The sequence below is a fragment of the Mytilus californianus genome, unplaced genomic scaffold (genome assembly GCF_021869535.1).
Source record: "Mytilus californianus isolate M0D057914Y unplaced genomic scaffold, xbMytCali1.0.p SCAF_1, whole genome shotgun sequence".
In the NCBI taxonomy this organism is placed as follows: Eukaryota; Metazoa; Mollusca; class Bivalvia; order Mytilida; family Mytilidae; genus Mytilus; species Mytilus californianus.
Genome location: NW_026262581.1, coordinates 11,852,090 through 11,873,075, shown reverse-complemented (window position 1 = coordinate 11,873,075; position 20,986 = coordinate 11,852,090). Strand labels below are relative to the sequence as shown.

Below are 20,986 nucleotides of genomic sequence, written 5' to 3'. Positions count from 1 at the left end.
TCTTTGTTACAGAAAGGACACTAGTATCCTAGAACTGGTAGACATTAACATATTATCTGCCATGGGGCCACCAGGAGGGGGCAGGAATGATGTCACACCTAGATTTATCAGACATTTTAATGTGATTGCCATTGAATCTTTTGATGAAGATACCATGAAGAGTATATTCAATCCTATCATAGAATGGCATTTTAAGTCATTTGAGACAAGTCTCAGGAGATTCTCAAGAGTAAGATATTTTTGCTTTAATTGCTTTTGACAGTTTAGATGTGCTGAATACTTTCAGTTAGAAATTTGTGTGAGAGGAAACAAAACCGTGCTGGTTTTTCATTTAAATGGTAATATGACTTTATGTGTGTTGTGAGACTTGGGTATTGAATGGATTTCTTTTACCTGAAAAACAAAGATTGCAATTTCTGGTGGAATAAAAGTTCAATTCTGACATTCTGTTTAATGCTCAATTTGCATAAAACTATCTAACTTATTGAAGAGTAAAAAACTTTTAAAAAATATCATTTATTTAAAGTTTGGTGTAAATCTATTCATTGAATGAAATAAATTGTGTTAATTATGGAAAAAGGAGACAAAAAGTGATGTCAAAAGCTCATATGATTCTTGACATTTAAATAAACATTATTATTTTTACTTATAGATAATCATAACCAATACAATGGAGATCTACAACAGTGCCATATCCAAATTCCTGCCGACACCATCAAGATCACATTATGTCTTTAACTTGAGGGACTTTGCCAGAGTTGTACAGGTAAGTCCTGACAAATTTGTTCAGATCACATTTTGCCTTCATTTAACTAGACTAAGGAAGATTTGTGCAGGCTAATATCTTCCAAATCACAACTTGTGAAACTGATGGAATTAATTCAAGTAACCCTGAACAATACCATCAATTGGCATTTTTCACAGCAATTAAATCTTACGGGTAAAATTATACTTGTAAATTATGAACATTTCTAATTTATGAAAGATTTTATGTGAAAAGAGTTGGTGATTATAGAATGTTTTCAACTTTTTAGATTTTACTTGAGTTGTATAGATGAATATAGCAAACAACAAACATAGCATGTAACATATAGATTAACAATATTGAAATAAATAGTGTGACAAATTTATGATATTTGAGTCCAGAACATTTTTTTTATATAGTTGTAATCTCACATTTTTCCTCATTGAATTCTTATAATGAATTTCCTTGAATTATTTGAAATACAGTAAAAAAATAATTGCATGATTAGCATAATTTGAATGTTCTTTTCATGTCATATAGTCTACCAATAATCATATTTTAATATTTTGAATATTTTTACTGTAGGGTGTATTACTGTTAAAACCTGAGGTTGTCCCAGAGGGAAATGAAGGAGGACACAAGATCATAAGACTGTGGGTACATGAGGTCTACAGAGTCTTCTATGACAGACTTATTAATGAAAGTGACAGAGAGCTGTTCTTCCAGATGGTCAAGGTCAGTTTAAAATATAGGAATAAACAATATTCTATTGTACATGATTGCAGATTTAATTCCATTGCAAAAAAGAATATTTGGTTTTATCAGTATCGTAAAGTAGTTGATACTTCAAAGGGGTAACTTTTTTATTGCAAATATAACAGAAAGCTCTTTGTCATAAATACCAGAAACTAAACTCCTTTAAAGGGAATTCTAATCTATGATAAAGACATAGTAATTCGCAGACTTTACTTGTATGAGTGGCCTATCTAAGTCCACACTTAACTTGTTAATATTTAGCTTTCTATATATATATTGCATTGACTAAGTGAATAGAAACAGAACTCGGCTTCAATCTTTTATAATCTGACAAGATAACACACGATGCTTTACATTTTGAATTTATTTTTTTTTAAACGAAAATGCATTTTCTATAGCCAAAATGATGTATTTTAGGAATAATGCTATTCACATAAATTTTGGCACTTAAACATTTTCTCATTTCAGTCCTGTGTTGAAACTAACTGTAAGGAAAAATATTCCAACTTATTTAGCCACCTTGTGAAAGAGAAAGGAGACCAGGTTACAGATGATGATTTAAGAAGTCTGATATTTGGGGATTATCTGTCTAAAACAAAGGACGAGAAATTATATGATGAAATTTTGGACTTAAAGGAATTAACTGAGGTAAATTCATAAATTGACCCCATTAAATTAATCTGATTCATTGACTGAACCAGTTTACCACCATGAAAGTTCATCTGATTTTCCAATTTCTTGAAAAACAAGGTAAATGAAGTAAATTCTATTCCAAGAAACTGTATTTTAATTATGAGGATGAGGTAAAATTGTTAGTGTGATGAAAAAAAATTCTGTCAAAATTGTATTAACATTTTGCCTAATACTATTAATGACAAATATGTACAGATCGCAGTGCTAAAATATTGTAAGTGAACAGCAAGTCATTTGTTTTATATTTATATGACTACAGACAATTTAATCATTCTTTTATGAATGAATTTAAAAATATTAGTTGCATTTAAAAGATGTGACAACTTTAAAAGGGATAATTGAGTAAAAAAAATCATTCCTGTTGTAAAGGAAGTAAGGTGCATTTTTGTATTAAATTAAATCATGACTTTTTATTTCAGACAATAGAAAGGTCTTTAGAGGACTATAATTATGAGATGAGCAAAGCTCCAATGGACTTAGTTATGTTTAGATTTGCTATTGAACATATATCAAGGATCAGCAGAGTTCTCAAACAACCAAATGGTCACTGTTTATTAGTTGGTAGGTTTTTTGTCATCTACTTGTAGGCCAATACAATTTTTTTCAGTTTATAAGGGTCATTACAATAATTATGATGTTTTATTATTGATTTGGGATAAATTTTGAATGGATTAAATAGTACTGGAAAACTTTATTATCTAATTGAAAACCTGATGCTTATAGTTATGTAAATACCACCATTCATTTACTGGATTTGATGGAAAAAATTGCAGCATCCTAATGTGTAACATCATATTGAAATTTTAGTTTTTCACTGAGGAAAGGCGAAAAAAAAATCAGTGAATAAACGGCAATATAATTAATATTTTTATTATTGATAGCCAAAAAAGTGACTCTCGGTAAGGAGAAGTACCAAATTTAAAATGATGAAATAGATATAGCTACATTCACTCTTTTGAGGGAAAATGGTGAAGCTTTAATTTTTAAAAGGAATGACATGATATTATGAGAAAGAATCTCACCACATGTACACCTTTTACATATATACTTTTACAACCAGGTATTGGTGGCAGTGGAAGACAGAGTGCTGCAAGGCTTGCTGCCTTTATGTCTGATTTTGAACTTTTTCAAATAGAGATCACTAAAAATTACATGGCTGCTGAATGGCGAGATGACTTGAGAAGAATGATAAGGAAGGCAGGGGATGATGGAGTTTCTACTGTATTCCTGTTTGGAGATCACCAGATAAAGGTCATTTTTTCATTTGAGTCTATTTTTAACTTTAATCTAATGATTTTTTTGTATGATTCCAAAAAGCATTTTTACAATTTACTAAGCTACATTATCTTAATGTTTGAATTAGAGGAACATATTTTTTTTAAATCATTTTTCAAGATATAAAAATATATATACCATAACAAACTGCATCGCTGTTGTGTAATTAACCTAGTGGAAATAAAAAAAAGTTCAGCAGGAACTGAGATAGAAGTATGGTTATGAACTTTATCATAAAAAGTTGTGAGTTTATCAGTATTAAAACTTCATTTTCTTGCATTATAATTTAAATGTCTTTTTTTACAGGATGAATCATTTTTAGAAGACGTCAACATGTTATTAAACACAGGAGATATTCCTAACCTGTATGAAAATGAAGAAAGATTAGAAATTATTGAAAAGGTATGATGAAAATGCATCTATTATTGCATGTTTAGCATATTGACTTTGTAAATTACATTTTATTGAAACTTTACTTCAGAGTTGGTATCAAAAAGGTATTTGGCAAAACCTTATGGAATTTTGGGTCCTCAATGATCTTCAACTTTTCACCGATTTGTTTATTGTAGATGAAACAGGTGTCTGGCATACACTATTCTAATCCTGGTATCTATGATGAGTTTATAGGAACAAGTTTTATGAATGAAAGAAAAAGTTGTATGAATAAAACAGAACAGAGGAACTAGCTTTAAGAAAAATTCTTTTGAAATATATTAGGCTAATTATCTAAAAATAATTTCTTTTTAGCAATGCTTTTATTTATTGCAATTTATTATTTTAGATGCAATTAAAAGCCCAACAGTTAAATCTACAGATGGAGATGACACCATTAAACATGTATAACATGTTTATAGAGAGAGTAAGAAGAAATCTTCATGTTGTTCTTGCCTTCAGTCCTATAGGAGATGCCTTCAGGGCTAGGATTAGGATGTTTCCTTCACTCATTAACTGTTGTACCATAGATTGGTTTATGGTAAGTATTAGCATTTTGTATCAATCTTTGGGCACATTAAATTTGCTTGCATTAGAGTATTTCAATGTTTTTATGATCGGTGCAAGAATTTTATTTTTTACATTTACACATATTCATTTTATGGATTATAGAAATATTTCATGAAAAATATATCGAGATTGTGACTTTTAAAAAAAAAAAAAAAAAAAAAAAGGCTTATTATAATAACCTTTGTACTAACTTATTTTTTTTCCATTTTGATGCACTTTTTTTAGAATAAATAAAATAATTGAGTTTTATTACATTAGGCATGGCCTCAAGATGCATTAGAATTGGTAGCCAACAAATTTCTGGAGTATGTAGAGATGTCTCAAGATAAGGTCAGAGACACAGAAGTACGGGATCAAACAATAGAGATGTGTCAACACTTTCATCAGAGTGTTAGAGCCATGTCTGACAGGTAAGTTATAGAGATGTGTCAACACTTTCATCAGAGTGTTAGAGCCATGTCTGACAGGTAGGTTATAGAGATGTGTCAATACTTTCATCAGAGTGTTAGAGCCCTGTCTGACAGGTAGGTAATAGAGATGTGTCAATACTTTCATCAGAGTGTTAGAGCCCTGTCTGACAGGTAGGTTATATTCTCTGCCTCAACCAAATATTATAAAACTTATACACAATGCTTATTACCACAAAACACAGATCAAGTTCGAAATTTGGTGGCGTCACTTTTACTGTTCATGAGTTATGCCCCTTCATAAACATAAAAATTGCTGAATTTTTCGTTTCTGTTCTCTAACTTTAGTTTGCCTCAACCAAATGTTATGAAATGTATACACATGGTTTATTACCACAAAACACAGATCAAGTTTGAAATTGGGTGGCGTCACTTTTACCGTTCATGAGTTATGCTCCTTTATAAATGGAAACATTGCTTAATCTGTCGTTTCCTTTCTCTAACTTTAGTTTGCCTCAACCAAATGTTATGAAACTTATACACAATGCTTATAATCACAAAACGGTCTTAGCAACGTGAATCTTCCATCTGTATGTGGAAGTTGACTCATAAATATTAACAAGCCGTGGCATCTGTGGCCCATAGACACATTCTCCATTTATTTTCTCCAACAAATATGAGTCTACAATACTAACACTCGAATTGAATAACCTGTTATAAGAGTCCAGTGTAGACAAGTTAAATTTCACATATAATCTGACTGTTTTTACTTTGAAGGTATTATGACACACTGAGGAGGAGGAACTATGTGACTCCAACATCTTACCTTGAGTTGATTAAGACATTTAAAAGATTACTTGATCAAAAGAGAATGGAAATCCTTACTCTGAAAGAGAGATACATAGTTGGTCTCCAAAAGCTTGACTACTCTGAACAACAGGTAAAACACACAGTTGATATAAAAACTATGGGTTTTTTTTCATTCATGAGAATTTTTGTCTCTTTGTCATATTTATCATTCATAACTGTCTTAATATATAGTTGTTGGTAGTACATGCTAAAAATGGTAAGCAGTAGGTTAAATTCTTTGATATACTTCTTGGGTTGGTACAGTCATTACAAAACTGATGTGTTTAAAGCATCAATAAGTTTGGGTAATTCTGCATTATATATGCATACAAAAATGCTGATGTTTATGAATAAAAGGAGATATTGTGCATATATCAGTGAGACAGCAACCCAATGTTATAACTAAATGGCAATATACTGTCTTTAAAAAAAGACAAGTGTTTGTACAATATGTCATGCTCTGAATCATCAAGAATCTAAGAATTGTGCATAAATTAATCAGAAACTATCAAAGACCTGTCAGGTTAAATCTTCAATACTGAACTATATTACTGTAAATTCAGAAATTATTGCGAGGTTTTTATTATTGCGAATAATAATTTTCTTGAAATCGCAATAATTAATCTCGCATTTTTGTCCATTCTTCAAAAATCGCAATAATAAATGCACGCAATAATTTCTGAATTTACAGTACTTTTTATAAATTTATTGATCAGTTTTGCTTTGGTGACTGGTAACTTTTAAAATGCTTACAACTAGAGTTCTTTTTTAATTAGTATTTCTTATTCTTATAGGTGAATAGTTTGCAAGAGATGTTGATCAAGTTAAAACCAGAGTTGATAGAAAAAGGAAAACAAGTTGCTGAGTTGCTAATAGTCATTGGAAAGGAAAGGGAAAGAGTTGAAGCTGTAAAAATTAATGTTGAAGAGGACGAAAAAGTGGCTAACCAAGCAGCAATGGAAGCTAAAGCTATAAAGGTAAACAGTTTTGGGATCTTCAGTGACTAAAATATTAAATGACCTGTGGTGCTTTTTAAAGTATTATTAATGACGAAGGCAAATACAAAGATGTTATGTAATGTATCTTACACACACCTACTAGTTGGCTTGAAAAAAGTAATGGTGCTTTATATTACCAAAGGTAAAATGACTTCAAAACAATTGTAAGAAAATAATGTTAGTCAGAAATGCTTAATCATTAGGAGAAAGTGTTTTATTTTATTACTTTCCTATAGCTGAGTGATTTAAAAAGTTCACCCACATTGTTCACTTGTCTGCTAACCTTGAGGTTGTGAGTTAGAACCGGCTCCTCCCAAGGTGTGTTAGACTCCAATCTTAATTGACAAGGTTTTCCAGCTTTCCTGTCGTATATGTTGGTTTTCTCTGAGTACTCCAGCTTCCTCCACCAACAAAAGTTGGCATTAATGATGAAGCCAAATGTGTTGAAAGAGGCATTTAACACAATTTATCAATCAATGATTTTTTTTCTTTCCAGGATGAGTGTGAAGAACAATTGAACATAGCCATGCCTTTACTGAATGCTGCTGTAAATGCCTTGGATACACTGAAACAGAATGACATTACAATTGTGAAAAACTTTACGAATCCTCCTCTGGGTGTTAGACTGGTCATGGAATCCATTTGTATTATGAAGGTGAGAACTGATACTGTAAATTCATAATTATTGCATGCACTTATTATGGCGATGTTGAACAATTGAAAAAAATGTGAGATTAATTATTGCTATTTCAGTAAATGCCTCATTCAAATACTGCAAACGAAACCAATCCTGTTGCAATTTTTTTGCAATAATAAAAACGATCACCAGAAAAACATCACAATAATTTCTGAATTTACAAAGGTAATATGGAACAGTTGCTAAAAAATTATCTGCCAACTTACACAAAGTTTATACCTTGACCTAGTAGTAAAATTGTGATATTGATATTAGCTTTAAAACACAATTTCTTCTACGTGAATGGTAAAGATTTACATATATTTATTCAAATGTTTGTAAATGCAGCAAAACAGTCAAATGCAATGTATTGAATATATAGGAAATTTGAAAATTGTATTGCATCTTATGGGAGAGGGTGGTAAGTGTCTTTCTAAAAGTATATTTGTTATAGAAGCATGGTCTATTGTACTTTTCTTTTTTTCTATTTTTTTTAAAAATGATCTTTAGATATTTTTGCATTTATTGCCTGCTGTCAAGAAAGAATATTATCTCTTTTATTAAAAAAAAAATACATTTTGTGTATCCTCTTCACAATTAATTATAAAAACTCCTTTTCTTTTAGCAAATAAAGCCAGAGAAAAAAGTTGATGGAAGTGGGAAAGCAGTAGAAAATTATTGGCCTGCTGCAAAAAGGGTAAGGTTTCCTCTTCGTGACATCCTTTTAGTTGAAATATTCCATTGAGGATATATGTACAAAGATCATGGAAAATTTTCAGTATTACATGTAGTTTGCTAGATAGGTTATCAGCAATCTATTAGTACATATTTTGTCTTTTTCAAAGCATAACAAAGAAACATGTATTAAAATTTTAGAATTGGGAAAATATCCTTCAATAGAGTTTTATGAGTGAGCTTATTTCTAAACATTAGAAAATTTCTAAACAAAAAGAAAATTATAGAACAGTTACTGCCCATTGCTGTAGATGATCTCAAGGACATTTACTCCCCAAAAAGTAATTAACAAAAATACCAAACTCCTATTTAAATTCAGAAAGGGGGAAGTCCATAAAACGTGACAAAATCAAACATTAGACTATATGAAGGGACGAATAAAAAACAACTGTCATATTCCTGACCAAATAATTTAACGGTCACAAATACAAACATTTCTTTAGTTTGAAAGTATGCAACAGAAGCATAAATACATTCTTACTTTTTTTCTAGATGCTGGGAGATTTGAAGTTCCTTGATTCATTAAAAGACTATGACAAAGATGATATTCCACCACCAGTGATCAAGAAAATAAGGGACAGCTATATCAACAACCCAGATTTTGACCCACAAATCATCAAAAATGTATCCTCTGCTTGTGAGGGTCTGTGTAAATGGGTTAAAGCAATGGAAAAATATGATAAAGTTATAAAGGTTAGTCATTACAATGTAACAGAAGAATAATATAAACTGGAAGAAGTATTATCTCCTGATAATTTCAAATGATTAAAGCTGTCTACTGTATGACTAATAACTAATATTGGTATAGATGTACTGGTCAAAGTGACATTAGAATGATAAGGATTATGGGATTTTTAATGTTTGTGCTAATGATTAATGTAATGAATATTCAGATGTTTTATACGAAAGTATACTGTACAGATAATGGTGCTATATGATGTTTTATACAATAATATACTAGTTAAAAAAAAAATAACACAAAAAAAGGTTAACAGGAATTACCAAAAATATGAGGCAGTTCAACAGACCACACCAACAACTGACTAAGCCTTATTTTAAAGCTACACATACATGTTTTCTTCGTCTTTGTCCCTTGTCATTTCCTAAGATTATGTGACCAAAAAGAAATCTTATTCAAATCAGGTTGAAATATTTTAGTTTGAATGTTGTTTGGTCTGATTTTCATTTTTCATTAACAAGATAAATCGTTTTGTATAAAAGTTAGTAAAAAATTTATTGGCGGGGAGGATTCAGTTTAATTCTAAGTTTTTACTTGATCAGGTTGTTGCCCCTAAAAAGAGAAGTTTAGAATCGGCTGAAGCAGTATTAGCAACACAGATGGCAAAACTAGAGGAGAAAAGAGCAGAACTAAAGGCTGTTACTGATGAACTCAATGAATTAGAAGACAATCTGGCCAGTAATCAAAATGAAAAAGAGGTAATAAAATGTTCAAAATTTTTATATTCAACATGTGTTCATATCTTCAATAAGATGATTTGTGGTAGATGTGCAGAAAGCAGCAAAACTCTTGTGATAAACCAGTGAGCTCTGTATTGCTATATTTTATCCCGGAGAGTTGCTTGATGATTTTTAGCAAATAATTCAGTAGATAGTTAAATGGATGTTTAGTGAGATGCATGATTATTATTTTCATTTTGTGTCACCACAATAATATTGTTGCAGTTATTTTGGATGAATCTATTAAAGATTTGATATTAGTATTTATTATATACTTAGTAGTAAATACATGTAAATTGTATGTGTAATACGATCAATGGCAATCGTGCTGTATCAGCCATCCGTGATGATATCGATATCAGTCACGGTTACAAAGCCTTTATCACACCCCTATTCTATATGACGTCACGTCTTTGATATCAGTCACGGTTGGAAAGGTTTTATCAAACCCCTAGTCTATATTACATCATGTCACTTCTAAAAACATCTACTTCGAGTATATAATAAAGTGTATATGATATGGCTTTTTCAATATCACACACCGTATCAACCCTCAACAAATATTATCCCTCGAGCAGAGCTCTTGGAATTATATTGATGTCTTGGGTTGATAGGGATGTGATATTGAAAAGTTATATAATATTCTCTATAAATGACACATCCTTATAAAGAAAACAAATTCTAAAAAAATCTTGAAATCTTTGAAATCAGCAGTATCGTACAAGAAAAGAGACCACAGCATGAACTGTTTTGAAACTAACCAAAACATCAAATATATAAGGAAATTGTTTAAGGGTTACATTATTATTTCCATTTAACACCTGAATAAGAATTGTCATTCATCTAGATTGCTGCAGGTGGAAGTTTAAACCCTTTAACTGTAATAGACTTGATTTCATGCAAATTTCTTCATGTGTATAAAAATAAATTTTTATTTCCAGAACCTAGAAGCCAATATTGAACTGACAAAAGTCAAAATAGACAGAGCAGAAAAATTAATAAGTGGACTTGGTGGTGAGAAGGAAAGATGGACAAAGGTAGAGTTTCTGTATTAATTAAAGTCCTTATGTGTATTCTTGAATATGCCAAATTCTGGTTTTGACTGTTTACAGTACATGGACATGTCATAGTGCTAGGCATGGACACATATATTACCGGTAATATTTTTTAAAAAAGTTATTTGGGTTGTTTTTAACATTGGGAACAGAGTTTCATTGCATTTGGTTTTCTAAAATTCTTATTCTAATTTTCATAATGAATTTTATATGTTTTTTAATATGTAAGCAATTGCTATTGATATGGTAAAGAAAAGTCCATATATCTTGCCAACTGACTATTTTAATAATAGCATGTACATGAATTGATGTAATGTTGTATTGATAAAGTATTTTTCTCTAAATCTTTTTTTCATATTTATTTTACAGAATGTAGAAGATTTAACAGAGACCTATGACAACATTGTAGGAGATGTGTTATTGTCAGCCAGTATTGTAGCTTACCTAGGTCCCTTCATCTTAGACTATAGACAAGTATGTAATATATCCAGCTGTTATCTGATAATAGATAGTAATTTTAAAGCCAGATTTAAAGAAATATTTGCTGTTGCATTAACATGTATCCTTTGTCTCCTTTGAATAACAGAGATTGTTCATATCTTCTTGAGGGGCCCTGGTGATGAAGTGGTCAAAGTATTTCATGTACAGTGAGTTCGTGGTGAGGTGTGTTCGACTCTCATCTAATTTGACAAGGATTGCAAGTTTTTCATCTGGGATCTTATGTATGTTTGTTTATATTGACTTACTGTTTATTTTATAGGAATGTCTAAAAGAATGGTATAGAATGTGTAAAGAGAGAAACATTCCAGTATCTGAAAACTTCTCCCTGCAGGCTAATCTAGGTAACCCTGTCAAAATCAGAGATTGGCAGATTGCTGGGCTGCCAGTGGACAAGTAAGTACATCATATATAGACCTAATGCTTTATGCGGCTGTCTTTGACATTTGACCCTTGATTTTGTGAAACTTGAACGTTTATTACAGCCACTATTACACTGTTTTAATAGTGCTTTTGTGATGTAAGAATTTTAGCGTAGGGGATTGTCATGTTGTTTTGTTATGACAGACACATAGGAACATGTTGAATTAACCTATCTTCACTAAATTTGAACACTTCTATCAGCATACTATTATAATTAAAATCCCTGTCAACACTAGACTAAACGATTGATAAAGCTCCAATAGGTAAGTATGTATAAGATCAACACAGAGCAAATCCTCTTTCAATTTTTTAAAACCTTCTTAATATTTTATAACTTGTCTAAAAACTCTTTTTAAAAAAGACTTCTTCAAATCATTGGATAGAAGTAACAGATGAGAAAAAAATGCTGGCTTTTATTGGTAGTTCTAATATTAATATCTTATTTCACCTTGTAAACAAATATCTGTTCTAATTCCCACAAAACATAGGTTATATGTGCTTGATATCAAAATTGAATTTGCAAGACATGAAAGAATTATTTCTTAGTTTTCAGAACACAATATAATTAGTTATTGAATCATTTTAGTTACTCTTTGGAGAATGCCCTGGTAGTAATGAATGCCAACAGATGGCCTCTTATGATTGATCCACAAGGCCAAGCCAATAAATGGATTAAAAACATGGAGAAATTGAATAAATTAGAAGTTATCAAATTGTCAGATCCTAACTACAGCAGACAATTAGAAAATTGTGTACAGGTAAATTATATATAGGTGTATGAAATGAAAATAGCCAAAAAAACAGATAATATGCTACACCTGAAGGTTAATCTAAAGAATGGACCTTAAAATAATGAATATAAAAAAGATAGCACCCAACAGATACAACCAAATGTTTTTCTTAATTATGTGGAAAACTGAATTCAGTAAAATTGAAAATACTACATTTAGTTCTATGACGACAACTTATTCTCATTTCTGTTTTGCAACTATTTGTATGTCTTAATGTTGTTATTGACTATTACAGTTTGGAAACCCCTGTCTATTGGAGAATGTTGGAGAAGAATTAGATCCTATACTGGATCCTGTCTTATTAAAGCAAACATTTAAACAGGTATACAGTCATTGATTTAATCTTACTATTGGATTTCTATGCTGCTATTAAGGCAGTGATATATTCTTGACAATTTTGTCTTTGATGTGAGTGTATGCAGTTATTGAAATTGAATTTATGATAAAAAATCTAGAAACGCATTCCTCTTGAATAACTTTTTGAAACAAATATTTTATTTGGCATGAATTGTATTAAATTTTTCAGTTTTTATGAAGAAATGGTTATATATTTTATCATAACATGAAAATTATCTTCATTCCATAATTTTTACAAATATCTAACATTTTTATGGTTTTTTTATTTTTCAAGATGAATTAAAATGTTTGTCACAAGCTATGTTATGCTTTTATGACAATAATAAGCACAAAGAAATACGCTCAACCTGTTTATACAATAAAAAGCATGAAGAAACATGCTCAACCTGTTTATACAATAAAAAGCATAAAGAAATATGCTCAACCTGTTTATACAATAATAAGCATAGAGAAGTATGCTCAACCTGTTTATAAAATAATAAGCATAAAGAAATATGCTCAACCTGTTTATACAATAATAAGCATAAAGAAATATGCTCAACCTGTTTATACAATAATAAGCATAAAGAAATAGGCTCAACCTGTTTATACAATAAAAAGCATAAAGAAATATGCTCAAACTGTTTATACAATAAAACATTTGAAGAGAAAAATAGACAATACACTGTACAGACATTGTCCCAAAAGTCTGGTTTTATGATTCTTATACAAGAATTTATTCATTTCAGAATAACATGGATTATATCAGAGTTGGAGATAATATCATAGAATACAGCAAAGACTTTAAATTCTATATAACAACTAGGTTACGGAATCCACATTATCTTCCAGAGGTTTCAGTCAAGGTAGGACATTAACAGTAGTAGCACTTTTTATAACTTCTCACAGCTGTATACATAAAGGTTTGCTAAAGCAACTCTATTAGAACACTTTCATTTTATAGGTTTTCCTATTGTTTATGATAATTGGTCACCATTTTGAAATGGTGAAATTTTACTGATGTTTTGAAATGAGAATCTTAAAAATAAGTACAAAACATCTTTCATCTAGGATTGTGAGTAAACAGTATAACAGTTATTTCATTTAGGAAATATGTGAAATTTTTACTATTTTACAGGTTACATTAATCAACTTCATGATAACACTGTTAGGATTAGAAGATCAGCTATTAGGAATTGTGGCTGCTAAAGAAAAACCAGACTTAGAAGAAAAGAAAAATGAACTTATTATAGAAAGTGCCAAAAATAAAAGACAACTCAAAGAAATTGAAGATAAAATTTTAGAAGTACTTTCATCCTCTGAGGTATAATTTTATACTATTCTTATTCTCTTTTTTTTTAAGTTCAATGTTCAATTTATATTGTGAAGCATTGAAAGAAGTTAATATCATAGCATGAGAGAGTAAATCTTTTTAAAAATTATTGAACATATAATTATTGATATACAGTCTTAAACACAAGTATAAATAAGAAGATGTGGTATGAGTGCCAATGAGACAACTCTCCATCCAAGTCACAATGTATAAAATGTTAACTATTATAGGTCAAAGTACGGCCTTCAACACAGAGCCTTGGCTCACACCGAACAGCAAGCTATAAAGGGCCCCAAAATGACTAGTGTAAAACAATTCAAACAGGAAAACCAAAGCATGCACTTGGATAATAAGTAATCTTTATGAGCATGTCCTAGCAGTCTTTAAACACTGATTGTATTTGAAATTTAGTTGTGTGAATTTTCTCAGTCCCTAATAGCTGCTTCCAGGAATAATTGAGCATATAGGAAGAAGGGAAAGGGAGGGTCCAAGGCCATTCAAGTTAAATTGGATGGATGGTTGTAGATTTTTTTAATCAGGGTATAATTCCCTTTAAATTTTAATCATAGTAAGATCAAATAGTCAGTGCTCTTAGTCCTCTCCATCACAAATTTTTTGAGGAATGGAGGAACTAAAACACATAAAGTTGAAAACAAATGAAACAACTTGGTCAAGTAAGAAGAAAAAGTTTAAAGTGTGGTCATTATTGGTTTTTGTCTGCATTCAGTAATTAGAAATATGCTGTAAACAGATAACTCCTTTTTGAGATTTAAGTATTTTTATGTATGTATTTTCAGGGTAATATATTAGATGATGAAAGTGCCATTGAGATATTGTCTTCCAGTAAAGTCTTATCACAAGAAATATCAGAGAAACAGGAAGTAGCCTCTGTCACCGAGGAAAAAATTGACAAAGTCAGAGATGGTTATAAACCTGTAAGTCAATAGTATTAGGTTAATCATTTGGTAATTGGACCTTTGTAAAAATTGATAAATTACTTCTTACAGTGGAAAAAATCTTGCATGGACTTTATTCCAGAAAAGTAGTGGTATTTAATATTTTTTCTAAGGTTTCCAAAAACCTCTTCATAATTATCACTGACAGCATATAGGTCAAAGTACATTGGAACTTACTAATAGCAAGTAAAGAAGCAAGAAAAAGGGAATATTTGTTTCCAATAATATATTTTTCAGAGAAAAAAAATAAACAAAAATATTTGAATTTATATTATTGTCTTTTTGCAGGTTGCAAAACATGGCAGCATATTATTTTTTGTGATTCAAGACCTAGCCAACATTGACCCTATGTATCAGTATTCACTATCATGGTTTATTAATCTGTATATCCAGGTAAGGATGTCTTTCAAGGTATCTTTAGGTTAGGATATCTTTCAAGAACTATCCAACATTAACCAAATTTATATCTTGTACATTATTGAACCATATGATGGATATACAATACAACTTTGGTAGGTTAAAGATTAATTGTATAGGGCTAAATATATTAGAATTAAAATAGTTTATAGGTATATTTTTTAGGCTTCTTCCCTACTTATAATTGAACACACAAGTGGCTTAACAAATAAGGGTTAATGAAATTATGACAGGGGTGCTCAGTTACTATAAAGGATGTTCAAGAGTTAATGTGTGCAGCATAATTTCTGTATGTAATAAGGTCTTTAAAATCTACCATTTTTAGATCTATGTAAAAACACCTTATCGCTATTGTCCACCGTTACTGGACATCACAGAGGTTCCCGTAAAATTCGGACTTCACAACTCACAAGAGAAAACATCTGACACCAGAAAGGAAAAGTGATTGTTGTTTGACATCATTAGTTCAAGTGTCACAAATTTTCGGGTCAAGTGACGCAGATTCCCAAATAGCGATAAGGTCTATGGTTATCACTCCATTATGTATATGGTAAAACTGTTCTTTATTGTTAAGATTACAAATAAAATGATTTTGGAATTTTGTTTATTTCAGTCTATATTAAACAGCAAACAGACATCAGAGTTGAGTGAAAGAATAGACAACCTGAATGAGCATTTTACCTATAGTATTTATCTCAATGTATGTCGATCCTTGTTTGAGAAAGACAAGTTACTGTTTTCATTCCTGTTATGTATTGGAATACAAAAACAAGAGTAAGTATAAATAATGACTACAAAAAACAATGATAAACTGTTGTTTACGTCATTTTTTACAGTACTGGGTCCATACCACTGCTGGTGGACTATTAATTCTTGATTTTATCATCAGCTTAGTAGTCAGTACTTCGGTACTGACATGATTTATAACAAACCTTTCGTAAATTGTTCGTTTATAAAATTAAAAATTATTAAGAAACTAAGGTTTAACTCCCTCAGGCAAAATTGTCCTTAGATGGATTTGGCTATTTTTTATTGTTATACATCCTTGTCTTTCAAATATTCTGCTTTGAGCGTTCCTGATGAAAGTAAATCCAGAAAAGTACTAAAGATGCATGAAATTTATAAAGTGTTGTTTTCATTTTTTGAGGCTGTACTGGGACAGTAAGATAGTTTTAGGACTTTCTCAGTCCTGTAAGTAAAACCTATTAGTTCCGAGATATACAGATCAAGATGTCATTTGGTTCATTTTGTTGTTGGGTTGTTGCCTCACTGACATATGCCCCTGTCAACTTTATTCATAGTTGCTTAATTTCAGGTGATAGGTTTTTCCACTTGGTATGAAAATTCACGAAACCAATGATTGAATCAGTGATTATTGTTACATTTTATTTTTTTTATGCCCCTGCCGTAGCGGAGGGGGCATTAAGTTTTACCCTTGTCCGTCTGTACGTACGTCCATCCGTCCGTACGTCCCAAAATTGGTTTCCGTTCTCTAACTTTAGTTTGCCTCAGCTAACTGTTATGAAACTTATACACAATACTTATTACCACAAAACACAGATCAAGTTTGAATTTTGGTGGCATCACTTTTACCGTTCTAGAGTTATGCCCCTTTACAAATGGAAAAATTGCTGAATTTTTCGTTTCCGTTCTCTAACTTTAGTTTGCCTCAACCAAATGTTATGAAACTTATACACAATACTTATTACCACAAAACACAGATCAAGTTTGAATTTTGGTGGTATCACTTTTATCGTTCTAGAGTGATGCCTCTTTACAAATGGAAAAATTGCTGAATTTTTCGTGTCCGTTCTCTAACTTTAGTTTGCCTCAACCTAATGTTATGAAACTTATACACAATGCTTATTAGCAAAAATCACTGATCAAGTTTCAATTTTGGTGGCGTCCCTTTTACCGTTGTAGAGTTATGTCCCTTTACAAATGGAAAAATTATACCGTTCAAGAGTAATGCCCCTTTACAAATGGAAAAATTGCTGAATTTTTCATTTCCCTTCTCTAACTTTAAATTTAGTTTGCCTCAACCAAATGTTATGAAACTTATACACAATGCTTATTACCAAAAAACATAGGTCAAGTTTGAATTTTGGTGGCGTCACCTTTACTATTCTAGAGTTATGCCCCTTTAAAAATGAAAAAAATGCTGAATTTTTCGTGTCCGTTCTCTAACTTTAATTTGCCTCAACCAAATGATATGAAACTTATACACAATGCTTATTACCACAAAACACAGATCAAGTTTCAATTTTGGTTGTGTCACTTATACCATTCTAGAGTTATGCCCCTTTAATGGAAAAATTGCTGAATTTTTGGTTTCCGTTCTCTAACTTGAGTTTGCCTCAACCAAATGTTATGAAACTTATACACAATGCTTATTACCACAAAACACAGATCAAGTTTGAATTTTGGTGGCATCACTTTTACCGTTCTAGAGTTATTCCCCTTTAGATGTGGAAAAATTCCTGAAATATTTGATTCTGTTCTCTTACTTTAGTTTGCCTCAACCAAATGTTATGCAACTTAAGCACAATGCTTATTACCACAAAACTCAGATCAAGTACAAATCTAATTAATTTGATAAATGTGAAATTTTTCAAGTAGACAAGTTCATGAAATGAGACAGTCAATTAATTGTTATTTATTATCAGCCTGATGACCTATCTTTATGTTAAACAAATATTTTTTCACAGAGGGACAGTTGATGATAGAGAATGGCGGTTCCTACTGACTGGTGGTGTGGCTTTGGAGAATCCATTTCCTAATCCTGCTTCGGCATGGCTTCCTGAGAAGTCATGGAGTGAAATTGTGCGATGCTCAGATTTGCCTGCTTTTAAAGGTTTTATGGACCAGTTTAAGAGCCTGGTATGTTCTACATAGTGTGCATATTTAAGGATTTTTGAAAACCAGAGTGCTATTTTAAGTAGTAGGTGAAATCCGCAACACCTTGTGGCACTTCAATATTTTAAATTGGCATAAGATTTATGGTATACACTTTTTTTACCTGGTTTTCATGAAGTTAAACTTGAGGATTTGATTATATAGGGATTTTAAATTTGTGGTCTGACACCTTTTAAAAAATCATATTACTTCGAACTCTTATCTCAATGTTTTATTTTATTTTATTTGAAACTCTTTTATAAATATTTTTGTTATTTTCAAATGTTGTCTAGTATTTAAAACTCTTTTTTAAATATTTTTGAAATTTAGTAAGGATGACACTTTTCACATAAAATATTGAAGACTTTGAATCAAAAATTGTCTGTGAAAATGACGTAGACCTGTTATGAAGAATTATTCAATTAATTCGTGATATGTTAAACTATTTCTCTTAATTACATTAAATGACAAACCAAATTTAGACAGGGATCTATGGGATTATGTGTATTCAAAGACTTTTTTATTCATTTATTGATAATAAAGTGTAATACATAATATCTCTATTTTAGTTGCCCCAATGGAAGAAAATCTATGATTCACCCTCACCTGAAACTGAAGATTTGCCAAAGCCTTGGTGTGAAAGACTGGATAAATTACAGAAACTAATAGTCCTCCGTTGTCTAAGACCTGACAAGGTTTGTACTTCCAGAAACTCATAGTTCTTATAAGGCTTGTATAAATAAAAACAAATGGTCCTGTTAAATTTGGTAAATAAGGTATGTCTTTTAAAGAAGTTGAAAGCACTTATCTGAGACTTAATACAGTTTATTTAAACTCAGTCATTTCTGTCAACAGATGGTTCCTGCTATCCAGAACTTCATTGTGGATACCATGGAACATAAGTATGTTGAACCACCGACCTTTGACCTGTCTCTCAGCTTTAGTGATTCGTCATATTTTACTCCATTGATATTTGTTCTCTCACCTGGTGCTGATCCAATGGCTGGCCTCTACAGATTTGCAGAAGAGAAAGGTATATTTTTATTCATGTAAATTTTTCTAAGTAGAACTATATTTAAATTTTGAAGTGATTTTTCAAGATAATATAATTGAGTGGCTTACGTAAAGATACATTTAGTCAGTTTTGCAGAAATGTTAGCCTTATTTTAATTTTCCCTCGTTTTACTTCCTTAGTTAAATGTTAATTATTACAGTTAATGCTTCAAAGCTTGTACAGATTAGTTTTATTTATTCTATTTGATTCATTAATCATATCACTGTAAAATCAACGTAGTTCACAGTGATGAGTTAAATCTATATAGTTTTGCATAATTGAAGAATTATAGGCTATAGATAATATGTTTTTTAATATAAGATTGGCTAGTTATAGAACCACAATTTATATGATGCTAGTTATATAGTTTATGATTAACAAAATTGAGCTAGTGAACCTTTAGGAATGAAATTTCTCAATTAGTTGTTGTTTTTTTTTTTAATTATTCAGTTACAAACTAGATAATTCTTTAAATTATAAGTAAACCTTTAGCTGATTTGAAATTCACAAAATTTGTTTTCAAATTTTTTAATTGAAACCTTTTCTTTAAGGAAGATGTTGTTTTAGTTAGAAAATAAATCATGCTTTTGTTTTTACTTTAAAATTTATGTTTGGTTTCAACAAATCTATATTTTTTTATCCTTTTATTATACGTTCAAATTTTTGAAATGCATTATACCTACAAATGATAATAAAATTGCATTTATCTGAAACAGGAGTTTCTTACCATGTTCCCAAAACATTTAACGAAATTAAGTGTAAGTTACATTTGGGTTTTTTGTTCTGTTGTTTTTGAAAAAAAAGATTCATTATTCCACAAGTTTTAGGTTTTAGGGTACATGGATTTTGATTGTATTGTGCTCACTGAGTTAAAAAGATTCATTATTCCACTTTAGGTTTTAGGGTACATGAATTTTGATTGTATTGTGCTCACTGAGTTAAAAAGATTCATTATTCCACTTTAGGTTTTAGGGTACATGGATTTTGATTGTATTGTGCTCACTGAGTTAAAAAGGTTTATTATTTCAATTTAGGTTTAAGGGATACATGAATTTTGATTTTATTGTGCTCACTGAGTTTGGTGATTTTTGGTTGAGTGAAGTACATTACTTACAGGTTATTTGAAATAATTCATGAAAGCTTTTTAGTAATTTTAGTTGCATTGTACGCCATACAAGTGGGATTTTTAAACAAATAGTGATAGAAATTTGGTAGTATTGGAGTATAAGCAAAAAAGATTATTCTTAAATAAAATATGGATTATTTCATGCAAAATAGAAATTATGGTAAGCGTATATCAAAAACTATTTATTTTCAATGAATTAATTAAAAATCGATAAATTGAATTTTTGGGAAAATGAAGATGCTCCTATATTGCACAAATTTCTCACTTAGAGAATTATATTTTAAATAGAAATTAATTTTTATTATCTTTTCTCCACTTGTATGGTTTTAAGATTTATTTGTTACATATTATTAACACATATCCTAACGTTAACAGGTCTCCTCCCAAGGATCATTAAACCAATGGTCACAATGACCAAGGCCGAATCCAAAATGAGACTTATTACATCAATTATTGGACTTAATCCAAAAATAGAAAGTGAGAGTATGTCACGTAGATCATATATACA

General features: G+C 30.5%; 1 protein-coding gene across 4 annotated transcripts in view; it reads left to right on the top strand.

The window, feature by feature from the left end:
- Window positions 1-20,986, top strand: part of LOC127698932 (dynein axonemal heavy chain 3-like) — a 157,242-nt gene that overhangs the window by 102,566 nt on the left and 33,690 nt on the right. For 2 of the 4 annotated variants that reach the window (XM_052202720.1, XM_052202898.1), the window contains 29 exons: window positions 13-229; window positions 653-766; window positions 1,331-1,480; window positions 1,970-2,149; window positions 2,614-2,755; window positions 3,255-3,445; window positions 3,776-3,871; window positions 4,251-4,442; window positions 4,730-4,881; window positions 5,656-5,818; window positions 6,522-6,704; window positions 7,222-7,380; window positions 8,027-8,098; window positions 8,629-8,829; window positions 9,418-9,573; window positions 10,536-10,631; window positions 11,019-11,123; window positions 11,410-11,543; window positions 12,157-12,328; window positions 12,597-12,683; window positions 13,447-13,563; window positions 13,836-14,021; window positions 14,828-14,965; window positions 15,275-15,379; window positions 16,017-16,177; window positions 18,112-18,283; window positions 18,868-18,993; window positions 19,154-19,331; window positions 20,854-20,961. In XM_052202720.1, coding sequence (XP_052058680.1) covers window positions 13-229; window positions 653-766; window positions 1,331-1,480; window positions 1,970-2,149; window positions 2,614-2,755; window positions 3,255-3,445; window positions 3,776-3,871; window positions 4,251-4,442; window positions 4,730-4,881; window positions 5,656-5,818; window positions 6,522-6,704; window positions 7,222-7,380; window positions 8,027-8,098; window positions 8,629-8,829; window positions 9,418-9,573; window positions 10,536-10,631; window positions 11,019-11,123; window positions 11,410-11,543; window positions 12,157-12,328; window positions 12,597-12,683; window positions 13,447-13,563; window positions 13,836-14,021; window positions 14,828-14,965; window positions 15,275-15,379; window positions 16,017-16,177; window positions 18,112-18,283; window positions 18,868-18,993; window positions 19,154-19,331; window positions 20,854-20,961 — 4,253 coding nt within the window. Of the gene's footprint in view, window positions 1-12; window positions 230-652; window positions 767-1,330; window positions 1,481-1,969; window positions 2,150-2,613; window positions 2,756-3,254; window positions 3,446-3,775; window positions 3,872-4,250; window positions 4,443-4,729; window positions 4,882-5,655; window positions 5,819-6,521; window positions 6,705-7,221; window positions 7,381-8,026; window positions 8,099-8,628; window positions 8,830-9,417; window positions 9,574-10,535; window positions 10,632-11,018; window positions 11,124-11,409; window positions 11,544-12,156; window positions 12,329-12,596; window positions 12,684-13,446; window positions 13,564-13,835; window positions 14,022-14,827; window positions 14,966-15,274; window positions 15,380-16,016; window positions 16,178-18,111; window positions 18,284-18,867; window positions 18,994-19,153; window positions 19,332-20,068; window positions 20,111-20,853; window positions 20,962-20,986 lie in introns of all 4 variants that reach the window. The other 2 variants (XM_052202798.1, XM_052202826.1) reach the window with 2 other exon arrangements.